The sequence below is a fragment of the Sciurus carolinensis genome, chromosome 8, assembly GCF_902686445.1.
Source record: "Sciurus carolinensis chromosome 8, mSciCar1.2, whole genome shotgun sequence".
Lineage (NCBI taxonomy): Eukaryota > Metazoa > Chordata > Mammalia > Rodentia > Sciuridae > Sciurus > Sciurus carolinensis.
In genome coordinates, this window is record NC_062220.1 from 76,866,330 (window position 1) to 76,886,953 (window position 20,624).

The following is a 20,624-nucleotide window of genomic DNA, read 5'->3' on the forward strand; positions in this document are numbered from 1 at the left end:
TATTTTTATGTGGTGCTGAGAATAGAATCCAGTGCCTCAAACATGCTAGGCAAGTGCTCTACCACTGACCCACAACCCCAGACCGCAATATTTTTAAAATCAAAATTTATGCAAAAAAAAAAAAAAAATCCATGATAAACGAAATGTCAAATTTTAAGTAAAGACAGAATCAGCGGTAGATGTTTTCATCTTTTTGCGCCAAGCTCCCCTAGGACTGCGCGGGGAACCGCTACACTCTTACCCGCCAACATCTCACATTCTGATCAAAGACGTATCTAATTTTCAGAACCAAAATTTTCTGATATTACAATTTCAAATCAGGGAAACAAATCCTGGGTGGCTCCGTTCAGGTCCTCCGACCCATGCATCCACCACATGCATCCCCCGAGCATCATCCTAGCACAGGGATGTGCTGCGGTATCACATACATAGACGTCATAAAAGTCAGGGTTTGCCTTCATATCTTCTCTCCTTGGGATTGGCTTTAGGTCGACAGGGATGAGATAAACTTTATGACAGAACAATGAGCCGCAAGATCAGCCATGTGGACCGCTGGTGCCACTGGTCGCCCGTTTTCCTGATGACCTGAGACCTGAACACCATGTCCTGCGCCCTCCAGCACTCCAACAAATCTCCGGTCGCCGAAACTGCGCTACAGAGCAGTCTTCGGGTAAGCAGCGCCTCCCTTCTGAGAACGAGTCCCAGGGCAGCTGGGGGTTGCTCCTGGAGTCCCGGTAGGAGGGGGTCGAGCAATTTTAAACACCTAGCAGGGTTAGAGATCAAACATCTCCTGGGTAGAGTTTAGGTACTACCAGAGATCCATACTGAAAGCCATTGACATTTTCCCATTCACCATCTGCTGCATATGTAACTAGGGTGGTTTGGAGATTATGGAGCCAGAAATTTTTGACTCCTGAATCTCACAGCCATACATTTGTGTGTATGTGAGTGTGCCCACCCCTGATAATGTTGTTCCCTCGAGGTACAAAAAGACACTTTGAAGAGGACAAATTCTTTGAGGAACAGAAGAAGCAAAATAAAGAGCAATAATGATGGCTTAAAGAATATCTGAGAGAGAGAGAGGATCTGAAAATCCTGCAGCACAGGAGCTGGGAGGACTTCCTAGAGTTCTCAGACCTGTTAGAGAGGTTAGGGGCTACTATGATTCAACAAGAATGAGAGTTTTATAATGTATTGAAAGCCATTCACAGCCAAGTCCTAACTGGTGGGGTGTATTGCATGTAGGTGAAGGAATTAATCTTCAAAAAGGGCAATTGCTGAGCTGGGGATGTAGTTCAGTTGGTAGAGTGCTTACCTCACATGCAGAAGGTCCTGGGTTTAATCCCCAGCACCACACACACACACACACACACACACACACACAAGGATAATTTCTCCTATAGACTTCAATGCAGACTATTCTGGCATTAAGTAATGCTACCGTTTTTAAACCTTTTTCTGTTGAATCTAGATTCTAAGGTATTGGGCAATGGAGGAAGCTGTTGTTTTTCTCCCTATGCTAGAACTGTCTACATCCCAATTCTGTGTTGGATTGTTTTTATTTTCTTGTCGTACTATCCAGTTAATTTGAAATCTGATTCCCCCCCTCACTAGGCTACTGAAATCACCCTTCAAAATCAATACCTTTTCAGAGTAACATCCTCTCTCACCCAGTGCAATCCTGCAGACTTAAATTCTATCTTCTTGCAATCCTTCTCATGGCTCCCACTGCCCTGAGGTCTCTCCCCTAACTTTACAACCACCCCTACTCTGTCTCCACATCCAGCTTGTTTCCCTCTTCCTCTCCCTATAAGTAGACACTTAACCATGATGGCATTTAGGTCCCACTCTCTCCTTTGGACTGACAGGTCTCACCAGATTTTCAAATCCACCTTGATGTCTCTGAGATCTGCTTTTACACTTACAGCTTTCTGGTGGGGCCTTGACCTTTGTGTTCCACCAGGGCCTCAGTCCCAGCATTTATCAGCTGACTATATCTTCCCTCCCAGCCTAGTCACCTTTCACATCACCAAGTCATCACATCATGAGCATCACCAGTGACTTCTCTTGCCTTGGCAGAACCTCCAGTTGTCTGCCAGTTTCCCGCCAATGCTCTTTACACACACCATGTCATATCTATTCACTACTTCTTCTCACTTGCCATCCCTCTCAGGCAGGTTCATGACATCTAGTCTTGATTTTTTAGAGGTGGCCTTGCTTGCTGTCTGCAGCTCTCTCTGCACCCCAGGTCATCATATACCTTGTTGTGAAAGGTATCTTCCTGAAGCCTAGTCTGCCACATCTTCTCTCCAGTTCAGAGATTCTGTAATTTATTCGTATTTTCCAGAATTGAGTCAATGCTGAATTACCCAATACTTAATTAAGTCCATGCTTTTAAACTGTCAATAAAACAAGGACAACAATAGAGAAGGAGGAAAAATGTGTTTGAAATAGCTTCACATTGAATAGTGTTTAAAAGCATTGATGTGGTTGTCATGGGAAAAACAAGAACTTTCAAAGATGGATTTTACCATGTAGTTAATTCATGAGTATGTATGTGTGTGTGCGTGTGTGCGTGTTTGTGTGCTTTTCATATACGTGTGTATAGATCATATAAAATTAATTTTAAATTATAGTTTTCAACATAACTTTTCTACGTTCATTTATGAATACACCACCAATGAAACTTCCACATCAGTTCCCACAAGAAAAGGATTCTAATTAGAACAAGTTCTACTCCATGTATGTATAAAATGTCAAAATACTGCCATGTATATCTAAAAAGAACAAATAGAAAATTATAGTTTACATAAAATATGTAAATTTCAGTGAGAGTTCTCCAGGACTGTAAAAGTTTTATTTGGGCACTGATTAAGCACACACATCCAAGCCTAAATTTCAAATTAGCTTCCATAATATAATGCAAGCCCACCTTTCTTAATTTATTTCTCAGTTGCCTTCCACATGGCTTTCCAGCTAAAGGCCACACAGCCCCACACACCTCACAGTTTACTCTCTTCTTCCATCAACATCCTGTTTCTTTTCTTCTCACCCTTTAAGGCCCTGCCTGTTGGTCCTGTCCTGAAATCTTCTCATAGTGTCCAGACTAACAGGAATTTTTTCTTCCTCTGAATTTCCCAGAGCATGTTTTCCCTTTTCTTATAGCCCTTCATACATGCAACCTTCTTTTATAGCATTCTGTGTTCCTTTTATAGCTTTCTGTATTCCTCCCCTACTAATAGATTTGTTCATAAAGAACAAGCATCTTACCTAATTTATTCCCACATTTACCAGCTAGTCACAGATGAAACTAGTCATAGCCTGAACTAAGTGCTCAGTATTTGATTGAATAAATGGTTGAGTGAATCTTTTTGGACCTACTATTTTAAAAAATATTCATCTTAAAGAATGCTTGTTGCATGCAGTTACTATAAGAAGCAGTATGGAAATTCCTCAAATAATTATACATGGGATTCCATAAAATCCAACAATTCCACTACTGCATATTTACTCAAATAAGTGAAAGATAGGGACTCACACAGATCTCTGTATATTCATTCATAGAAGGGTTATTTGAAATAGCCAAAAGGTAGATTGAGATCAGCCTAAGAGTCCTTTGACAGATGAATGGGTAAAGAAAATGTGGTATATAGATAAAAATGAAAGAAGTTCTGACACATGTTACAACATGAAAGAATCTTGAAGACACGATGATAAGTGAAATAAACCAGTCACACAAGGACAAATGCTGTAGAATTCCACTTATGTGAGTACCTAGTCAAACTCAGAGACAGAAGATAGAATGACAGGTGCCAGGGGCTGGAGAGAGGAGTGAAGGAAGAGTCAGTCGCCTCTGGGTGCTGAGCCTCAGTTACAGAAGACAAACAGTTGTGGGAATGGACGGTGGTGATGGCCACACAGCAAGGCAAATGTGCAGCCTGGGAATGAAGTTGATGCCACAGAACTACAAACTTTAAAATGGAAAATTCCATGTTTTTAAAAATGGAAAGGGTGCTCGTATTCCTTGAGATGAAGGAAAGTGCAACTGTGTGGCTGTGTGTGGGTGGGGACTAGAACTGATTCTCCACAGACTCCCTGAAACCTGAACTTCTTGGTGTAAGTTTAGGTTTCTTGGCACGTTGACATTCATACTTTGTACTAGATTCACAAAAAATTGTTGGCTGGAAAGAAACATGCCATGATTCGAAGTTGTGTAAATAATTTTGTTAGAGATTTACATACACAGTTGGTATTTTCCATTTCCCCTTTTGTCTCTTCTTTTTCTAAATTTGATTTAAATCCTACTAAATACTTATTATATAGCTAAATTTTTCAAAATATGTATTCTTTTCTGATGGTCAAATTAATATGGGCTTATTACAACATAGTCAAACATCTAAAAATGTATTACCTTGAGCCAGGCATGTGGCATGTGCCTTATAGTCCTAGCACTTGGGAAATTGAGGTAGGAGGATCACTTGAGCCCAGGAGTTTGAGACCAGTCTGGGCAACGTAGCAAGACTGCCTCATAAATAAATAAATAATAAAAAGAAAACAACATTTCCTTATGTTTTCAAGTGATGACTTTTGCTAACAATTTGGAGTATGTGCATTTTGTATGTATGTGTTATTTTTAACAAAATATTGCTGTATTTACATGAATTACAATGACAATTACTTTTTTTTTTTTTTTTTGAGGTGCTGGGGATTGAACCCAGGGCCTTGTGCTTGCAGACAATTACTTTTTAAAAATATTTTTGGATATCTTTATATGTCTAGATATCCACCCATATTAGGGTCTCCAAAGAAACAGAACTGATAAGATAAACAAATACATAGTATAATTTAGTGTGAGGGATTGGATCACTTGATTATGAAGTCAGAAGTCCGGTAGTATATCCTAAAGTAGAAGACATAAAATCAAAAATCATTAAATGGGATGGTATCAAACTAAAAACCTTCTTCACAGCAAAGGAAATGATCAAAAGCATGAAGAGAGAGGCTACATATTTCTTTCCTTTGTTCATATATGAATACACCACCAGTATAACTCCATGTACAACCACAAGAATGGGAAGTTAAACTCCATTGTATAATATTTCAAAATAGACTCTACTGTCATATATAACTAAAAATAACAATTTTTTTTTTTTTTTAAGAAAAGAGAGCAAGAGAATGAGAACATTTTTTGCCACCCACACTTCAGGAATATACAAAGAACTCAAAAAAGCTTAACACAAAAAACAAATAACCCAATAATAAATAGGCAAAGGAACTAAATAGACATTTTTTAAAAGAAGAAATATGAACTATCAACAAATATTTGAAAAAATATTCAAGATCTCTAGTAATTAAAGAAAGGCAAATTAAAACTATCTGAAATTTCACCTTACTCCAGTCAGAATGGCAACTATCAAGAATACAGCAACAATAAATGTTGGTGAAGATGTGGGGAAAAAGGTACACTCATACATTGCTGGTGGGACTGCAAATTGGTACAACTACTCTGGAAAGCAGTATGGAGATTTCTCAAAAAAATTGGAATAGAACCACCATTTGAACTGATTATACCACTTCTCAGCATATATTCAAAGGAGTTAAAATCTGCAGACTACAGTGACACAGCCACATCAGTGTTTATTGCAGCTAACTCACAGTAACTAAGCTATGGAACCAACCTAGGTGCCCTTCAACAGATTAATGAATAAAGAAAATGTGGTATATATACACAATGGAATATTACTCAGGCATAAAGAAGAATGACTTTATGACTTTTGCTGGTAAATGGATGGATCTGGAGACTATCATACTATGTGAAATAAGACAATCCCCAAAAAACAAAGACCGCCTGAATGTTCTCTCTGATATGTGGATGCTAACACACAACAAAGGGGCAGTGAAGGGAAGAATAGAAGTTCACTGGATTAGACAAAGGGGAATGAAAGGAAGGGAGAGGGATAGAAAAAGGAAAGACAGTGATATAAATCTGACATATGTACTTTCCTATGTACACATATGAATACACCACAGTGAATTCCACATCTTATACATCTACAAAACTGGGATCCTAACTGGCATAAGATATACTCCATGTTTGTATAAATATGTCAAAATTGACTCTACTATCACGTATAACTAAAAATAACAAGAAAGAAAGAAAAATAATAAAAAAGAAGTCCTGTAGTCTGATTTCCACAAGCTAGAGGCCTAGAAAAACCAGTAGTGTGGTTCCAGTCTAAGTCTGAAGACCTGAAACCTGGAAGTGCTAATTTCTACCAAGAGAAGTCATCTTTTCTCTGACTTTCTGTTGCTTTGGGTCTCAAAAGACCCAGGTTAGTAAGGTTGAACTACTTTACTCAGCCTACCCATGCAAATGTCAGTCTTTTCTGGAAACATACTGACAAACATGTCCAGAAATAACGCTTTGCCAAGTATCTGGGCATTCCTTAGTTCAGTCAATTTGACACATAAAATTAACCATCATACCGTCTCTATATTTTTAACCTTCTGCATGCACAGTATTCCATTGTGAGGTTACACCTAATCTGTATTCCAATTATTGAGACTATTTCACAAACACAGACAAGGTAGACAGATGAACAATAATATTCACATTTTTGGTGTGTACATCCCTGTGTATTTCTGAGTAATGGAAATGGGCTGGTTGAATGAAGTTAAAAGTATGTTTATAATTTTAACAGATAACTGCAAATTTTAAATTCTACTTTCATCAGCCTTTGCCACCCAAACACTTTGGAAAATTGTGATTAAACATACACAATAGAACCTGGGAAGTTTAGATGTTTAAAATCCCCAGATGAGAATAAGTCTGATCCGGTGAGTTTTTCCAAGATTCACCTTGTGTCCCAGGATAACAAAATGCCCTGATAGGAATACGTAGGCCTTAACCTACACATTCTACAAACTCCTAGATTCAGCTTGCTTAACAAGGAATCAAAGGAAGATTGGAACTGTAATTGTGCAGCTGCCCTTATCACCAGGAGACCCACCTTCCTTACTTCTTTAAATATTTGTTCATCCCACTACATTTAACTGTTTTTAAAGTTCTCTACTAACTAGCAAAACCATTCTCAGAACTTTATGAATCATCTGCTGACATTACAACCTTATCACCCACAACAAATCCCAGGTAAAGTTTGGTGATTGTCTTCATTCTGATAATGACATGGTTTGTTATGTTCCAGAATCACACACACACACACAAAAAAACTGTACCTTTCTCTTTCCTTCTGTCTTGTTAATTTTACCCTTCATGACAAATTACAGATGGGCTCTAATTTTTCCAAATCATTTTAGATCACGTGGCCTACAAATGTCCTTTTATAATTCAGCAAAGAGCCTTAAAAAGAAGAAGCAAAGCACTTTGATAGCTGTGGCTGGTTGTGTATTTCAAAACAAAACCTATGGGAATAAAACTTGCTTCTTCACCAAAACTCCCAGAGTATGAGTGTGTTAGTTACTTATGAAAAATGAAGATGCTGTTGCTTGCCAACCAAGGGGAAATACATTTTTCATTTGTTCAAAGAATCATAACATCTATTCACTCATTTATTCATTTGTTTGACACTTGCTGTGAACTTCCTGGGTGCCAAGTGTAATGTGATAGACAACAAAGAGTCTTCGATAGTGACATATATTATATCCTGCTCCCTCCTCCTCCAACCCAATACTGTGTCTTCTGTAAGTATGGGAAACCTATCCAATACTGATACTTCATGTTTAAAGGAACATTTCAGAATAATTATTTAAAGACCAAATTATCCCACCTCATAGAGAATCAAAAACTTGTTTTGGGTATATATGTATATAGGCACATTTTGTCTCTGATTAAAAATTATTTGCAAAAAAAAAAAAATATATATATATATATATATATATTTGAACATCTGTGCCCAGAATGAAGAATAATGAAATTCAACCACAAAAATGAGTAAATAATATATAATTGCAGAGTTGGAGTTTATCAGTTTAGAGTGGTTACTCGATGCTCACCTTCCTTTTGATCTTTTTGAAGACGTATTGTTATTGACTGCAAATGTCTCGGTACTTTTGCCCACTGGAATGTGGCTTGACAGATTAATTATATGTTATCAGGCAGTTGAAGATCAACTAAAGATGTGTGGCCACAAGAGGGATGTTGATGTCTTTGAGCTGTTCCTTTCTCGAAAGTAAGTGTACTTGATATTAAAAATAAAATTAAAAACATTATAATCTTTCATGGATTCATTTTCCCCACCTCAAGGACTGGGTAGGCAACTACAACCTAATTACTTTGCCCCTGGTTGGGGCTCACCAATTCTATTGGAGAGGCAAGATATTAAAATAAGTCAAAACAAAGAATATTGAACCAGGCCCAGTTTGAATCCCAGCTCTGTCTCCTCTAGCTGGGTGATCTTGGGATAGTACACAGTCTCCCTGTTAGGATTGTCAGATTTAGCAAATAAAAATATAGACCATTTAGTTAAATTTGAATTTTAGAGAAATAAGGTTACAATTTTTAAAACATATTTCATACAGTGTTTGAAACTTTTTTTTGGTCTCTGAAATTCAAGTTTAATTGGATATCCTATATTTTATCTAGGAATCCTATTTCCTGTGAATACTAATACTCCCTTAGTGACAAGGTTGTTGTAAAGATTAGGTGAGTTAGAAGAAGATCAGGTACTCAGGTCCTCAATTATCATTAGTACAATTAATATTGTTATTATTGTCATCATCATTAAGAATAATGGCCCATTATACTCCTATATCATAATAACCCTTATTAAATTCTTTAACTCCTAACAACCTCTATAATTTTGTTACTAAATAGGAAAATCCCTCCCTTATATCAACAGCCCCTTTGATTCCACACAAACTCTCTCCAAGGTGGTAGATGACAAAGTAGATTTTTCTGTAGAGCACTCACAGTACCTGAGATAGAAACGTAGGTATGAGAAGAAGAGGAGGTTATGGATAGGATTGTACTGTCACACCACCATTTTCATTGGCCAGTAAGTGAAATCCTGTGTAGGCATAGCTTGTATTTAATAGCAATGACCCTGCACTGGTTTGAATAAGTCCCCCAAAGTTCATATGTTGGAACATCATTGAGAAGAAGACTATTAAGAATTGATCAGGTCATGAAGACTTTGCTTTCATGCATGGATTAATGTCATTGTGTTGCCACTCTGTATTAGTTATCTCAGGAGTGAGTTCCCAAAGAAAGAATGTACTTGGCCTCCTCTCTCTTTCTCTCTCTCTCATGAACCATTCCACCATATTATGATGCAACAAGAGAGTCTTTGCAAATATAGGCCCCTTGACCTTGGACTTCCCACATCTAGAATTGTAAGAAATTAATCTCTGTCCTTTATAAATTACCCATTATCAGGTATTCTGTTAAAACAGCACAAAATAAACTTAGATATACCCTAGTCTTACTCTTCATTGTCCTTCTCCCTTTCAACCCCCAGTAGTGAGGATTGAACCCAGAGGTACTCTACCACTGAGCTACACTACCAAGCTTTTTTATATTTTATTTTGTGACAGGGTCTTGCTAAGTTGCCCAGGTTGGCCTAGAACTTGCAATCCTTCTACCTCAGTCTGCTGAATCACTGGGATTGTAGGCACATGCCACTGCACCTAGCTCACCTTCATGATCTTTAATGCCTGCAAATTCTATGTGTTATTTAAAAATAGGCTTCACATACTCTTACTAAAATGTAAACATGAGTAAAACTTACCTTTTTTGTAAAGAAAATATCCTATTTTATCAATGAACTAAATCACTTTATCTCTGGTGATTTGAGGAAATATTTTATTAATAAACATTTCTTTTGTTATAATTGAATACTTATTCTTAATTTATCAGTATAGAAAAAATTTATTTATCTTTATAGTGGCCCTAAATCTTTTGGTAGTAAGGGAATAAAGAGGTGACCAATTTGAAATCTTTAAAACACGCCTGTTGTAGAATGGAAGACACAGTAGAGATTTCTGACACATGGTCATGTTTTCAGCCTTTGTATAGATTAGTTAGTTTTACAAAAATGATAAATAATTCATGTAGTCCAAAGATTGCATTTCTAACCTTTCACGATTTTGACAACTGTTCATTGTTGATCACTAGGGTAAGTAGATAAAAAGAATAGCTTTAAAACACTAGAAAAATAAGAAATATTGATTCTCTGAATGTGAGTAATTGGTGATTTTCTTGTGTGAAAAGCAGCATTTTTTTATATCCTAAGAATACTAAATTACCATTTAATACAGCTGGGGGCAAAAAATATTTCATAATCCAGAGGCCAATAAATTAGGTGAACTGTGTTATTTGCCCCTGGAAAATGGAAAGCATCGTATCAAAATCTCCTTGAGTAATTACAGAAAACACGCACCATGACATGAGTTGATATGTTATTGTCAGTATGAGTCATGGCCATCTTTAGCAGGAAAACTACCTCTTCTTGTCTTCTGTTGACCCCTCCTTAAAATGTAACAGCTCATTATTGATTTAGGACAGGTTATATGCAGAATAAACCTTTCCAACTTAAAAGAGTTAAAGTACTCTTAAAAAGTGAATCACTTTATTATGTCATATAATAGCTGGAAATTCAACATTGATATTACTACTACAAGAAAATTAATAGCAAGCTGGGCATGGTGGTGGACACCTGTAATGTCAGAGACTCGGGAGGTTGAGGCAGTAGAATTGCGAGTTCTAGTTTCGGCAAATTAGTAAGACCCTCTCTCAAACTAAAATATAAAAAGGGCTGGGGATATATATAGGTCAGTGGTAAAGGGCCCCTGAGTTCAAATACCCAGTACCACAAAAAAATTAATAACAACTTGACACATTTAATATCTTAAAGTGCTAATGTATTAAAATGACACAGTTAATATCTTAAAGTGTTAATGTATTAAAGTGAATTTTATAGTCAATTTTCTAAAGGAGGCTTGAGATCCTTTGGAGCAACCATGTAATGCTTGTTTTATTATTTGTTGTGGAAAGAGGTGAAGTTAACACACTATCATTATTGCCCAATGCAATAGCTAAGGTGCACTGAGGTAAGTGCTCTCTCCCAGAAATTAGTTACAGGTCTACATAAAGAGTATGTCTTAAGTGTGCAAATTTCCCACTGAAAGTTGCTTTGGAGGAACCTGGGATATTCTACTGTGCCAGGGAAGTGCTCTAAGACCATAGTACAAGTCAAAAAGACATAGGAGTTTGCTTGAAAGCGTTCAGCCTGGGTGATTAGAGAATTTTTTAAAAACACTGACAAAGAATTTTTTACAAAGCTCTTTAAATCCAGAGAGGATGTGGAAGAGAATGAATGATAGAAGAGGAAGGGCTGAGGATGTAGCTCTGTGGTAGGGCGATTGTCTCACATGCACAAGGTCGTAGGTCCAATCCCTAGCACTGAAAAAAAGGGGAAGGGCACGCTCTTATCAGAAGAATATCAGTTAATACATGTAAAAACAATGAGAACACTATAAAAACCTAAATTTTATAATAAAAGAAAAAGCTATCGATTCTGGTAACACCAGTTGAATCTAAAACAATCGAGTAAAGAGTTGTTTGGGGAACAAGATAGACATGTGGCATTATAGTTTGGTCCCATGTACTACTTTTCAATTTTAAAATAGAACTAGCAGATAGCACCTTAACCAAGTGACTAAACTTAGCTTTCTCAAGAGTGGGACAAATTGATATCACTTGTCTCCAGGAGTGATGTAGTAATTAGCAACTGACATAACTGAGAAGTGATCTATCTTGAACTTCATCATAAGGAGATGATGAGATAAATCAAGAATGTGATGTGTTCTATCAGACAACTGTGACAGACTTTTCAAAAGGTCAAAAAAGGGCAGAAGGTGACTAATCTACATTTAAAAGGACTAAATGGTTGCACCTGAATGCAAGTAATGAACGTTGATGAGATTTTGGATTTAAACAAAACTTTTAAAGATATATTGGTTCATGGGAGAAATTTGAGTATGAATGATAGATTAGATGATATTATTGAAATACATTCAATCTTTTTAGGTGTAATAATAATATTGAGATTTTGCAGAAGAATGTCCAGATTTGAGGATATGTGTACTAAACTATTAGGAGTGAGAAATCTGCAACAATAAGACTGCACCTTACTTTCAAATGCTTCATCAAGAAAATTATCCATCTATAAGTATGGGTGTGTGTTAGATTCATAGAACAATATTTCTATAGGCACTATATTAAAAATCATGAAAGTTCTACAAGTGTTCATGGAACCACTCCTTCAGCTTTTCTTAGGTTTGAAATCTTGATGCAAAAACTTGGAAAGAAAAATTTATTTTGTTTAGAAATATTGTTGGCAAAAGCTTTTAAAAATATATATGTTTTCATAAAAATTAGGAAAATTTTGGTCCTGCAGAGTTCTAAGGTTAAAAATAATTGTGAGAATAGGGTTGGTGATACAGTTCAGTGGAAAAGTGCATGCCTAGCCCTGGGTTCAATCCGTAAGACAAAAAAAAAAAAAAAAATGTATCATGAGTTAATATATAATAATTAACATTAGTAACATTAGTATTGTTGAAATTCTTTCATAAATGCCTGGCTCTTATATGCTCTATAAGTGTTTGATAAAACAGTATGTGCTTTGTTAGGGTTTGATGAACAAAAAAGACATACTTGAGACCTATAATTTCTGCTCTGAGAAATAAAAACCAACTGAAAACTCCAGGCCAAGGCTGTCGAATGACCTCAGAGTCATTGCCCTCTTTTCTGTCAGCTCCCTCTGCCCACCTATCACCTGCTCCTTTGTTAAATGAGTTGCATCATCAACAAAGACCCGGGCCACTTGGATAGCTGGAGTCCCACATGGTGCAAGAAGGGAAGGTAACATATTGAACCTATAATTAAACAACAAAGTGCTCTGCTCAACGTCTGTCCTTTGGTATCCTGCAATTTCATCTCCTAAGCCCAGGCTGCAGTCTGCCAAGATCAGACCCAACCCTGAAGTGCAGACAAGACCAAAGCAGGAGCCAATTGTTTCCACATTCACTTGAAAGTCCCATATCTTCTGTTTCTTTTTCCCCTGTCCTCTCCCCGGTAAAATCTGTTTTGAACTAAGGTTGCAGTAAATTCAGTCATGATGAAGTGCAAATTTCTACTGTTATAAAAGACTCTCTTTAAGTATGTATTAGCTTCAACTAGCTGACAAATCTTATCCAAATGGATGAAGTTATAATGATGGAATTTCAGAAATTAGCAGGAAAGTGTGCCTATAATTTTGTAAGGACAGAAAGAGAAACCTTTCTGGTTACTCCCAAACCATACTAACTCTATGACCAGCTTTACCTATGAGCAAATTCATTGTTGCTAATATTCACATTTTTTTTTCTTTCCAGGGAACTGACAGATGTCATTGATCTATCTAGATTTAAAAAATTAAAATACTTATGGCTTCATCATAATAAGGTAGTATTATATTTTATCTTTAAAAGTTATCTTTCATGTTTTAATGGAGCTAATATTTAAAAGTTTTAATATTGTATGCCTAAAATTTAAACTTAGGTAAGGAATCTATATATAACATATATATCTGGTACCTAAGTATCTGGAATCTATATATCGACTATACGTATATATGATATATTGAATAAAGGCAATCTGTAAGATTCTATCAGAATGTAGTTTTATGTCTATCTCTTATGTCCTGTTGAAACTGTTCAGTAGAATGTGTTTCTTTCCTGGATCCTGGGAAAAAAAGAAAAAACTTGGATAATCTCATGTTTCCTCTCCTATATAATACAAAATCTTACAGTCTATTTGGTCATAGGCATAATTTCAGTTCATAAATGGGAATACATTAATAAACTGTCTTTAATTCACAAATCTCTCTCTCTCTCTCTCTCTCTCTCTCTCTCTCTCTCACACACACACACACACACACACCCACACACACCCACACACACACAAACACACACATACACACTCACTCTCTGACCTAGCTAGGACTGACAGCCGACGGCCATCTGCCTTATTAAATAGGAAGGTGTGGTTGGCAGTTTTCCTCTCCCATCACTTCTACCCCAACCTTCTCCAGGTTTGGTATGGAGTTAGCGGTGTGGAGATTGAAGAAAGGGAAGGGAGAAGCAAGGTTCTTTCCTCTAGTACTAGCAAATGCTCAAACTGACTCCTCTTTGTAGATTATTCAGTGGCCTGCCTGTTAGACCTCTCCAACACTAATTCCTCTTCACTGGTCACTCCTGAGCTGACCTCATCCTTATTCCAATGCTACTGGCAAGTGAAGGTCTCCAGACTCTAGAAAACTATGCCCTTGGGCAGAATCCCTTGTTACGTGTTCCAAGTCAGCATTCCTGCAGTACTCCTGCATCTACCTTCAAAGACACAAACTGCTGGTTTTGCAGTCAGTGTCCAAGAGGGTCAATGCACCCAATTGCTACCAAACCAATTTAGCTTCCTTGAGAACAATCAGGCACCAGCCCACCATGCATCCACCTGCAGGGTGGAGGCCTCAAAGTCACAGTGTGGCCCTTGAGATTTCTCTTGAAGCCTAGGGTTTAGGTAGAAGTTTCCTTTTACCCTGTCCCTCATCATGGAGACCTAAGTGTGGGGCTCCAAGCTCTTTCTAAGCAAAAGAACAAGATTCAACTAAAATTCAGACCTAAAAATTTGTTATAGTTAATTAGTCATGAGGTTTTCAACTTTAAAAAATATGGCTTTCCAAGCTTGTGCTTTGTTCATTATATGTTGATAACTCAATCTTAGCATTTTGAACTTAGACTTCCCAACACAGCTGATAAAATAATTATTTCCAACAAAAATCTGCCTTCATGACCAATTCCAGATTGAATCTTTAAGCATCTAAGTTAACGAAAATGTTTGACTACTTCATTGCCTTTTTTAATCAAACAACGGAAAATGGAAAATGAAAGTGTTTCTAGTATTAACTATAAGCGTAAGTCTCATAAGTTGAAGTAATTTCTAGGGGAACAAAAACAAATAACTTCAAGGCCCAGGCAGCTAACTGAAATGGAAAGTGCATACACCACCTAAGGACATAGAAGTTCAAAACTTTTCTAACACTCTGCCAAAAATTATCCTGGGTCATAGCATGAAACCTCTGATTAGAAAAAGATGGGAATCATCAGGCATGGCAAAAATGACTCATCTTTGTTTTTGGAGTGCACTCCTTGCGGTGTTCAGTGGTATTCAGTTTTGAAAGAAATAACATGTACAAATGTTGGTGTTATGTCTACAAGGAGAGGTACAAAGAGGGGTTTAGTAATTTTTTTTACTTTCTGGGAGTGGATATTGTCTGACTTCCAACCAGTCATTAGATTTTCAGGCAGTTGAACTGCAGATGAATTATGCACACAGGAAAGATTGTGAACTCTACAACTATTTTGTTCTTTTGTTTTTTAAGGGGATGGTGTAGGAAGGGGATACAAGAAGAGACTGAATTTTTTGTGTGTATTTGATTTTATATAAATATATATATGTATGTATATATATAATTTGTTATATGCATAACAAATTAACTATATTATTTCTATAATCACCATCACTTACTTTGTTCTTTAAGATAGATTTGTGTAGTCCATATAACACTGAAAAGATATCACACCTAAAGCAGATTTTAAGTGAGATAAGAAAATAGGCTAATGTGAGTTTTCTTATTGATTGATAATTGACTAAGTGCTAAACTGCCTCAGCATTCATACTCCCAAACTCTTAACATGCATATTAGATATTATGGTGCTAAATCAAAGTTCACAGGTAAAATTTTGATTATTTATTTTTGTCAAAACCCAGATTGTACTAGGTTGACCACCTTAGAATATACTATGCCACTGTAAAATAGTCTGGAGAATTGTGTTGAACAACATTAACATTGACATATGAAAATAAATATTTAGAATTATAACATTTTGTGAAGAACCATCTGAATTTGTGACCAGCATCATTCTTACATTAGTGAATATCTTAGACTCTATTTAGAAAAAATAAGGCACAGTCAAATGAAGTGAAGACATCTTTATTTGTTTATTCACTTATTCAATCTACAATATTTACTGAGGTCTATGAAGACATTAGTGGTTGTCCACTCAATATCCATCCTCTCCTTTTTCCTATCCAACAAAATCTGGGTTTGGGTTTTGGAACATACTCTTCCTCCATTTCATTCCAGTAGGCGTCCCATTCAGATCCATGGGTGGATCCTGCACTGTCTAAGCCAACCAGGATAATACCCTCCTCCTTGTCAGGGGCTGAACTAGTCAACGAAGGGTTTGTAACCCAATTATGATGGGGACTTAAAGGCACAACTGCTGGGCGGCTTCTGGGAGAGGTTTCTTTATTCCTAAGAGGACAAGAAGAGAAATGCCTGTTTTCTTCCCTGGATGTGAAGGCAGGAGCTATACTACCAACTTAATGAATCAAACGTACAGAAAAACCCAGAGAACCATGGAGATGGCAAGATTGAGGCGCTCATGACATCTGAACTTCCTAATGGGTGAGATAATAAGAGCTCTTATCTTATGTGCTGGTTTGAATTGATCTTAGTAGTCACCTGGAGTCCAAGCATCCTAATTGATACTGCTTATTTTTTACTCCCATTGGACTCCTGACAGAATAAATGTGATGGTCCCCAATGTAGTGACAGAATTAGGAGAAGCATACAGGAGTGACCATGTTCCTGGTGAGGACATCATATTTCCAATTTGCCTAAAATGAGAGAATGCAATAGTCACTGGAGGCAATGAATGTAGTTTGGCAATTTGGGAGCCTAGCATGGTAGAAAGATACCTACTTCTTCCAAACATTATCTAGTTGTTGTCAAAACTTGACCTTCTTATCTGAACCTGGAATAGATGTTGAGGTAGACCCAGGTTTGTTTCTAAGGATCTCCTCTGTTCCAGCCTACTAGATCTCCTCTAGAAACTCTGGGTTCTTTGCGTGGCTTATTTCCTCCTCATACTTCACAGCTTTTTATTAGTACTATATTTGTTCCTTTGGGGATTGTGTTTTCCTAATGTCTCCTGATATAATTAGGGAGATAACTGTTTTGAGGTGCATATTAACTGAGGCTTTCTGAAGACTCCCTTTCTTGTCTCATCATCTGAACAAGGAAATTTTAGATGCACAGTCTCTTCTTTCTGACCTCTCATGCAAAGATGGGTTTGGTTCAGACAGGCAATCTAGGTGTTTCACATTTTATAAATTTAGTATGGCACATACATATGATCTTTCCTATTTTGCCTCATTACTTCAAAAATTTTCTTTTAGGGGCTGGGGAGATAGCTCAGTCGGTAGAGTGCTTGCCTTGTAAGCACAAGGCCATGGGTTCGATCCCCAGCACCCAAAAAAAAAAAAAAAAAAAATTTTTTTCTTTTAGGGATTTCTGATATTGAGTTCTATATTCCTAATAATGGTACCACTTGTTAGTATCCTTCTAATTCTGATACCTTCAGTACTTTGGTATATTTTATTTTGTCTCAGGTTAGGATAAGCATTTGATGAAAACTTGTATAACACCTCACCAAACAACTATTCAAAGTGGAAGCTAGGTTTCTGTTGTGCAAAAAAACTTAATTTTAACAAATTTTACAAATTCACTTTAAATAAAATATCTTCCTTTTCATCATCTAAAGAATAACTGAAACATTTATAATAACATCACTCTTACTAACTGACCAGAGAATGGTCGGGCTAGAATAAGATTGCTAGCTGGCTCCAATGGTGTGCACCTGTAGTCCTAGGTACTTAGGAGGCTGAGACAGGAAGATTGCCTGAGCCCAGAAGTTCAAGGTCAACATGGACAACATGGCAAGACATTGTTTCCAAAAAACTAAATAAATAAACAAAAAGAATAAGATTGCTTTAGGAAAGATCATAATTTGAAAATAGAAGTAATTATTTTAATGTGCTATTTTAAATATTTGATAAAGAATTCTTTCAATGGTAGTATAGTATAATCTTACCTTAACAGTGGGAAATACAATCCAAAAACCCCCTGTCTCAGGGATGCCTGTAACTATGGACAATACCAAACCTTATATATAGTATGTTTTTCATATATATATATATATATATATATATATATATATATACACACATATATATACATATATTATGTATGAGATAAAGTTTAATTTATATATTAGACATAGTAAGAGGTTAACAACAATAATAAAACAGTTATAACAATGTGCTATAATAATAATTATGTGAATGTGTTTCCTTTTCTGCTCCTAAATATTTTATTGTACTTCCACATTTTCATTTAAAGGAAACACTTTATAGTTTCTCTTGGACATATCCAAATAGCTTGCATCTCTTCTCCTGCCTTTTGGGGCCACTATGAAGTCAAATAAATGTTTCTTGAACATAAGCTCTTTGATACTGTGGCAGTTGATATGATAACCAAAAGGCCTACTGACTTTTTTGGTGGTGGGCAGGGAGGTGGTACCTATGACATGAGTTTGCTGAACAAAGGATGATTCACATCCCTGGCAGGATGAAGCAAGACAGTGTGAGATTTCAACAAGCTTCACAGAATGGTGTGTGACTTAAAACTTATGAATTGTTTATTTCTGGAATTTTGCATTTAATATTTTCAGACTGTGGTTGATAGTAGGTACCTGAAACTAAGAGAAGTAAAAACACACATGGATTAGGAAGGCTGCTGTACTTTTTCCCTAGGAATTTTACAACACGCTTTATATGGTAGAATTTGTTTGACTCCCCCAATCAGATTTATTTGTGCATTGTTTATATATACATATTTATTTGTTTATTTGCACACAACTTACCTTTTATAAAAAAGTGATTAAAAGCACACAAATCCTATGGTAGAGTATAAGAGTTATTAAAGAACAAAATGAACCACATGCATTTCATAAAATTTGTGCTCTTACACATTTCTGTCACCTCAGGGAAACATTTATTATATTGCTATGTCAATTTTGCTGAAAGAATTATGTTCTTAAAATATATTTAAAACCTCCTAAAAAAAGTAAGCTCAACATATATTACCAAAATAAACCTTCCATGGATAGTTTTGAAATTTGTGGATATGTCTGATATATATCTACTCATGATTTAACCAAGAAATATAATCTATTTTTGGAAAGAACATATACAAAAATTATAGTAACTTGGAAATGAGAGGGAAACACATGAGAATGAAAGTCTGTTTGTACTAGATAAAAATAGTTATTTCTGAATGTTTTAAACTGCAGATTTTATCTTTAAACACTACACATATTTTAAACTAAGAAATGAATGTACTATTTTAATTTACAGGATAGGAACATCACAAAAGTGAGCCAAGGAATCCTGAAAGTATATTGAATTTTTTTCTTTTTCCTTCTATATAATTCAGTGCAATTATTAAATTCTCTCCAACTCATATTTAAGGTTTATATAAATTTAAATCTCTAGTACCAAAAAAAAAAAAAAAAAAAAAAAAAAAAGAATTTCAGTGCTGTGGCAATTTTTCTGAGCCAGTTTCATAATAAATGACCAGGTGACAAGATCAATGTGCACCTGTGTCCAGTTGTGGGGTATTCTTTTTTTTAATTTTTTTTTTTTTTATGGGTGTTAGGTAAGGAATCTCCCTCTGGTGAGATTGATAAGCTCCTATGTCTGGTGTTTCTGATATGATTTGATATGCCCAAGTGTTCACGTGCTCCTATTTGAATTTAATGTTAAGTTTTCATTCACATGAATAAATTATCAATTTGTGCTTTTTGGTTGTCGTGGATAAATGGTGGTTATTTATTTGTATAAACAAGGTATGGAGTCATTCTACCTTGGGTCTTTTACTCAAAAATAGAGTAACTCATGGCAAACTACTAGCTTTATAAAACAGGGTAACTCAAGCAGGGCACAACCTGCTCTCCACACTAATCTGTGGTCCTTCCCTCTAGAATTTTCCAAACTTGATACTCCTTGATACTTGAACTGTGTAATTCCAGGTGGTGGGAGCTGTCTTGTGCATTTTAGGATGTTTAGTAGCATCCCTGGCCTCTACCTATGATTTTCCAGGAGGTTCTCCAACCCTAGAACATTTACCCAAAATATTCTCAGACATTGTCAAAAACTCCCTGGGGGCTAAAATCAATCTCTCTCTCTCTCTCTCTCTCTCTCTCTCTCTCACACACACACACACACACACACACACACATACACACACATCCCTCTGCCAAGAATCACCCAATATGACAAAAAAATGTGATTGTGGAAACCTAAGTGAAAACATGCCAGGCCTTTGCTCAAAACCCCGGATGACTCCCTGTTACTTTTAGGAATGTTTTGATAGTAATCTACAGGGTCCTACACAAGTGTGATCCTGGCTATTTCTCTGTCCTCATCACCTATGATCTGTCCCTGGCTGGCTCTATCCAGTCACCCTGGGCACCTTACTGTCTCTGGATCCAGGCCCTGGTTTGTCCCCTAGTGCTTCTTCTCCTCAGGCCCCACTCCTCCTTCAGTGAGTCATTTAAAATAACTCCTCTGGGAGGCAGACCTGATCGACCTCATTAAAATGCAGCACTGCCTCCACAGACTGATCTCCAGGCTTTATTTCTTCCCACAGCACTTAGCAACTTAT

At 36.5% G+C, this 20,624-nt stretch overlaps 1 protein-coding gene across 1 annotated transcript in view; it reads left to right on the plus strand.

The window, feature by feature from the left end:
• Positions 1 to 601: 601 nt before the first annotated feature.
• Positions 602 to 20,624, plus strand: part of Lrrc72 (leucine rich repeat containing 72) — a 52,315-nt gene continuing 32,292 nt past the window's right edge. Inside the window, exons 1-3 of the mRNA XM_047562124.1 lie at positions 602 to 670; positions 8,116 to 8,189; positions 13,393 to 13,462. Coding sequence (XP_047418080.1) covers positions 602 to 670; positions 8,116 to 8,189; positions 13,393 to 13,462 — 213 coding nt within the window. The remainder of the gene's footprint in view (positions 671 to 8,115; positions 8,190 to 13,392; positions 13,463 to 20,624) is intronic.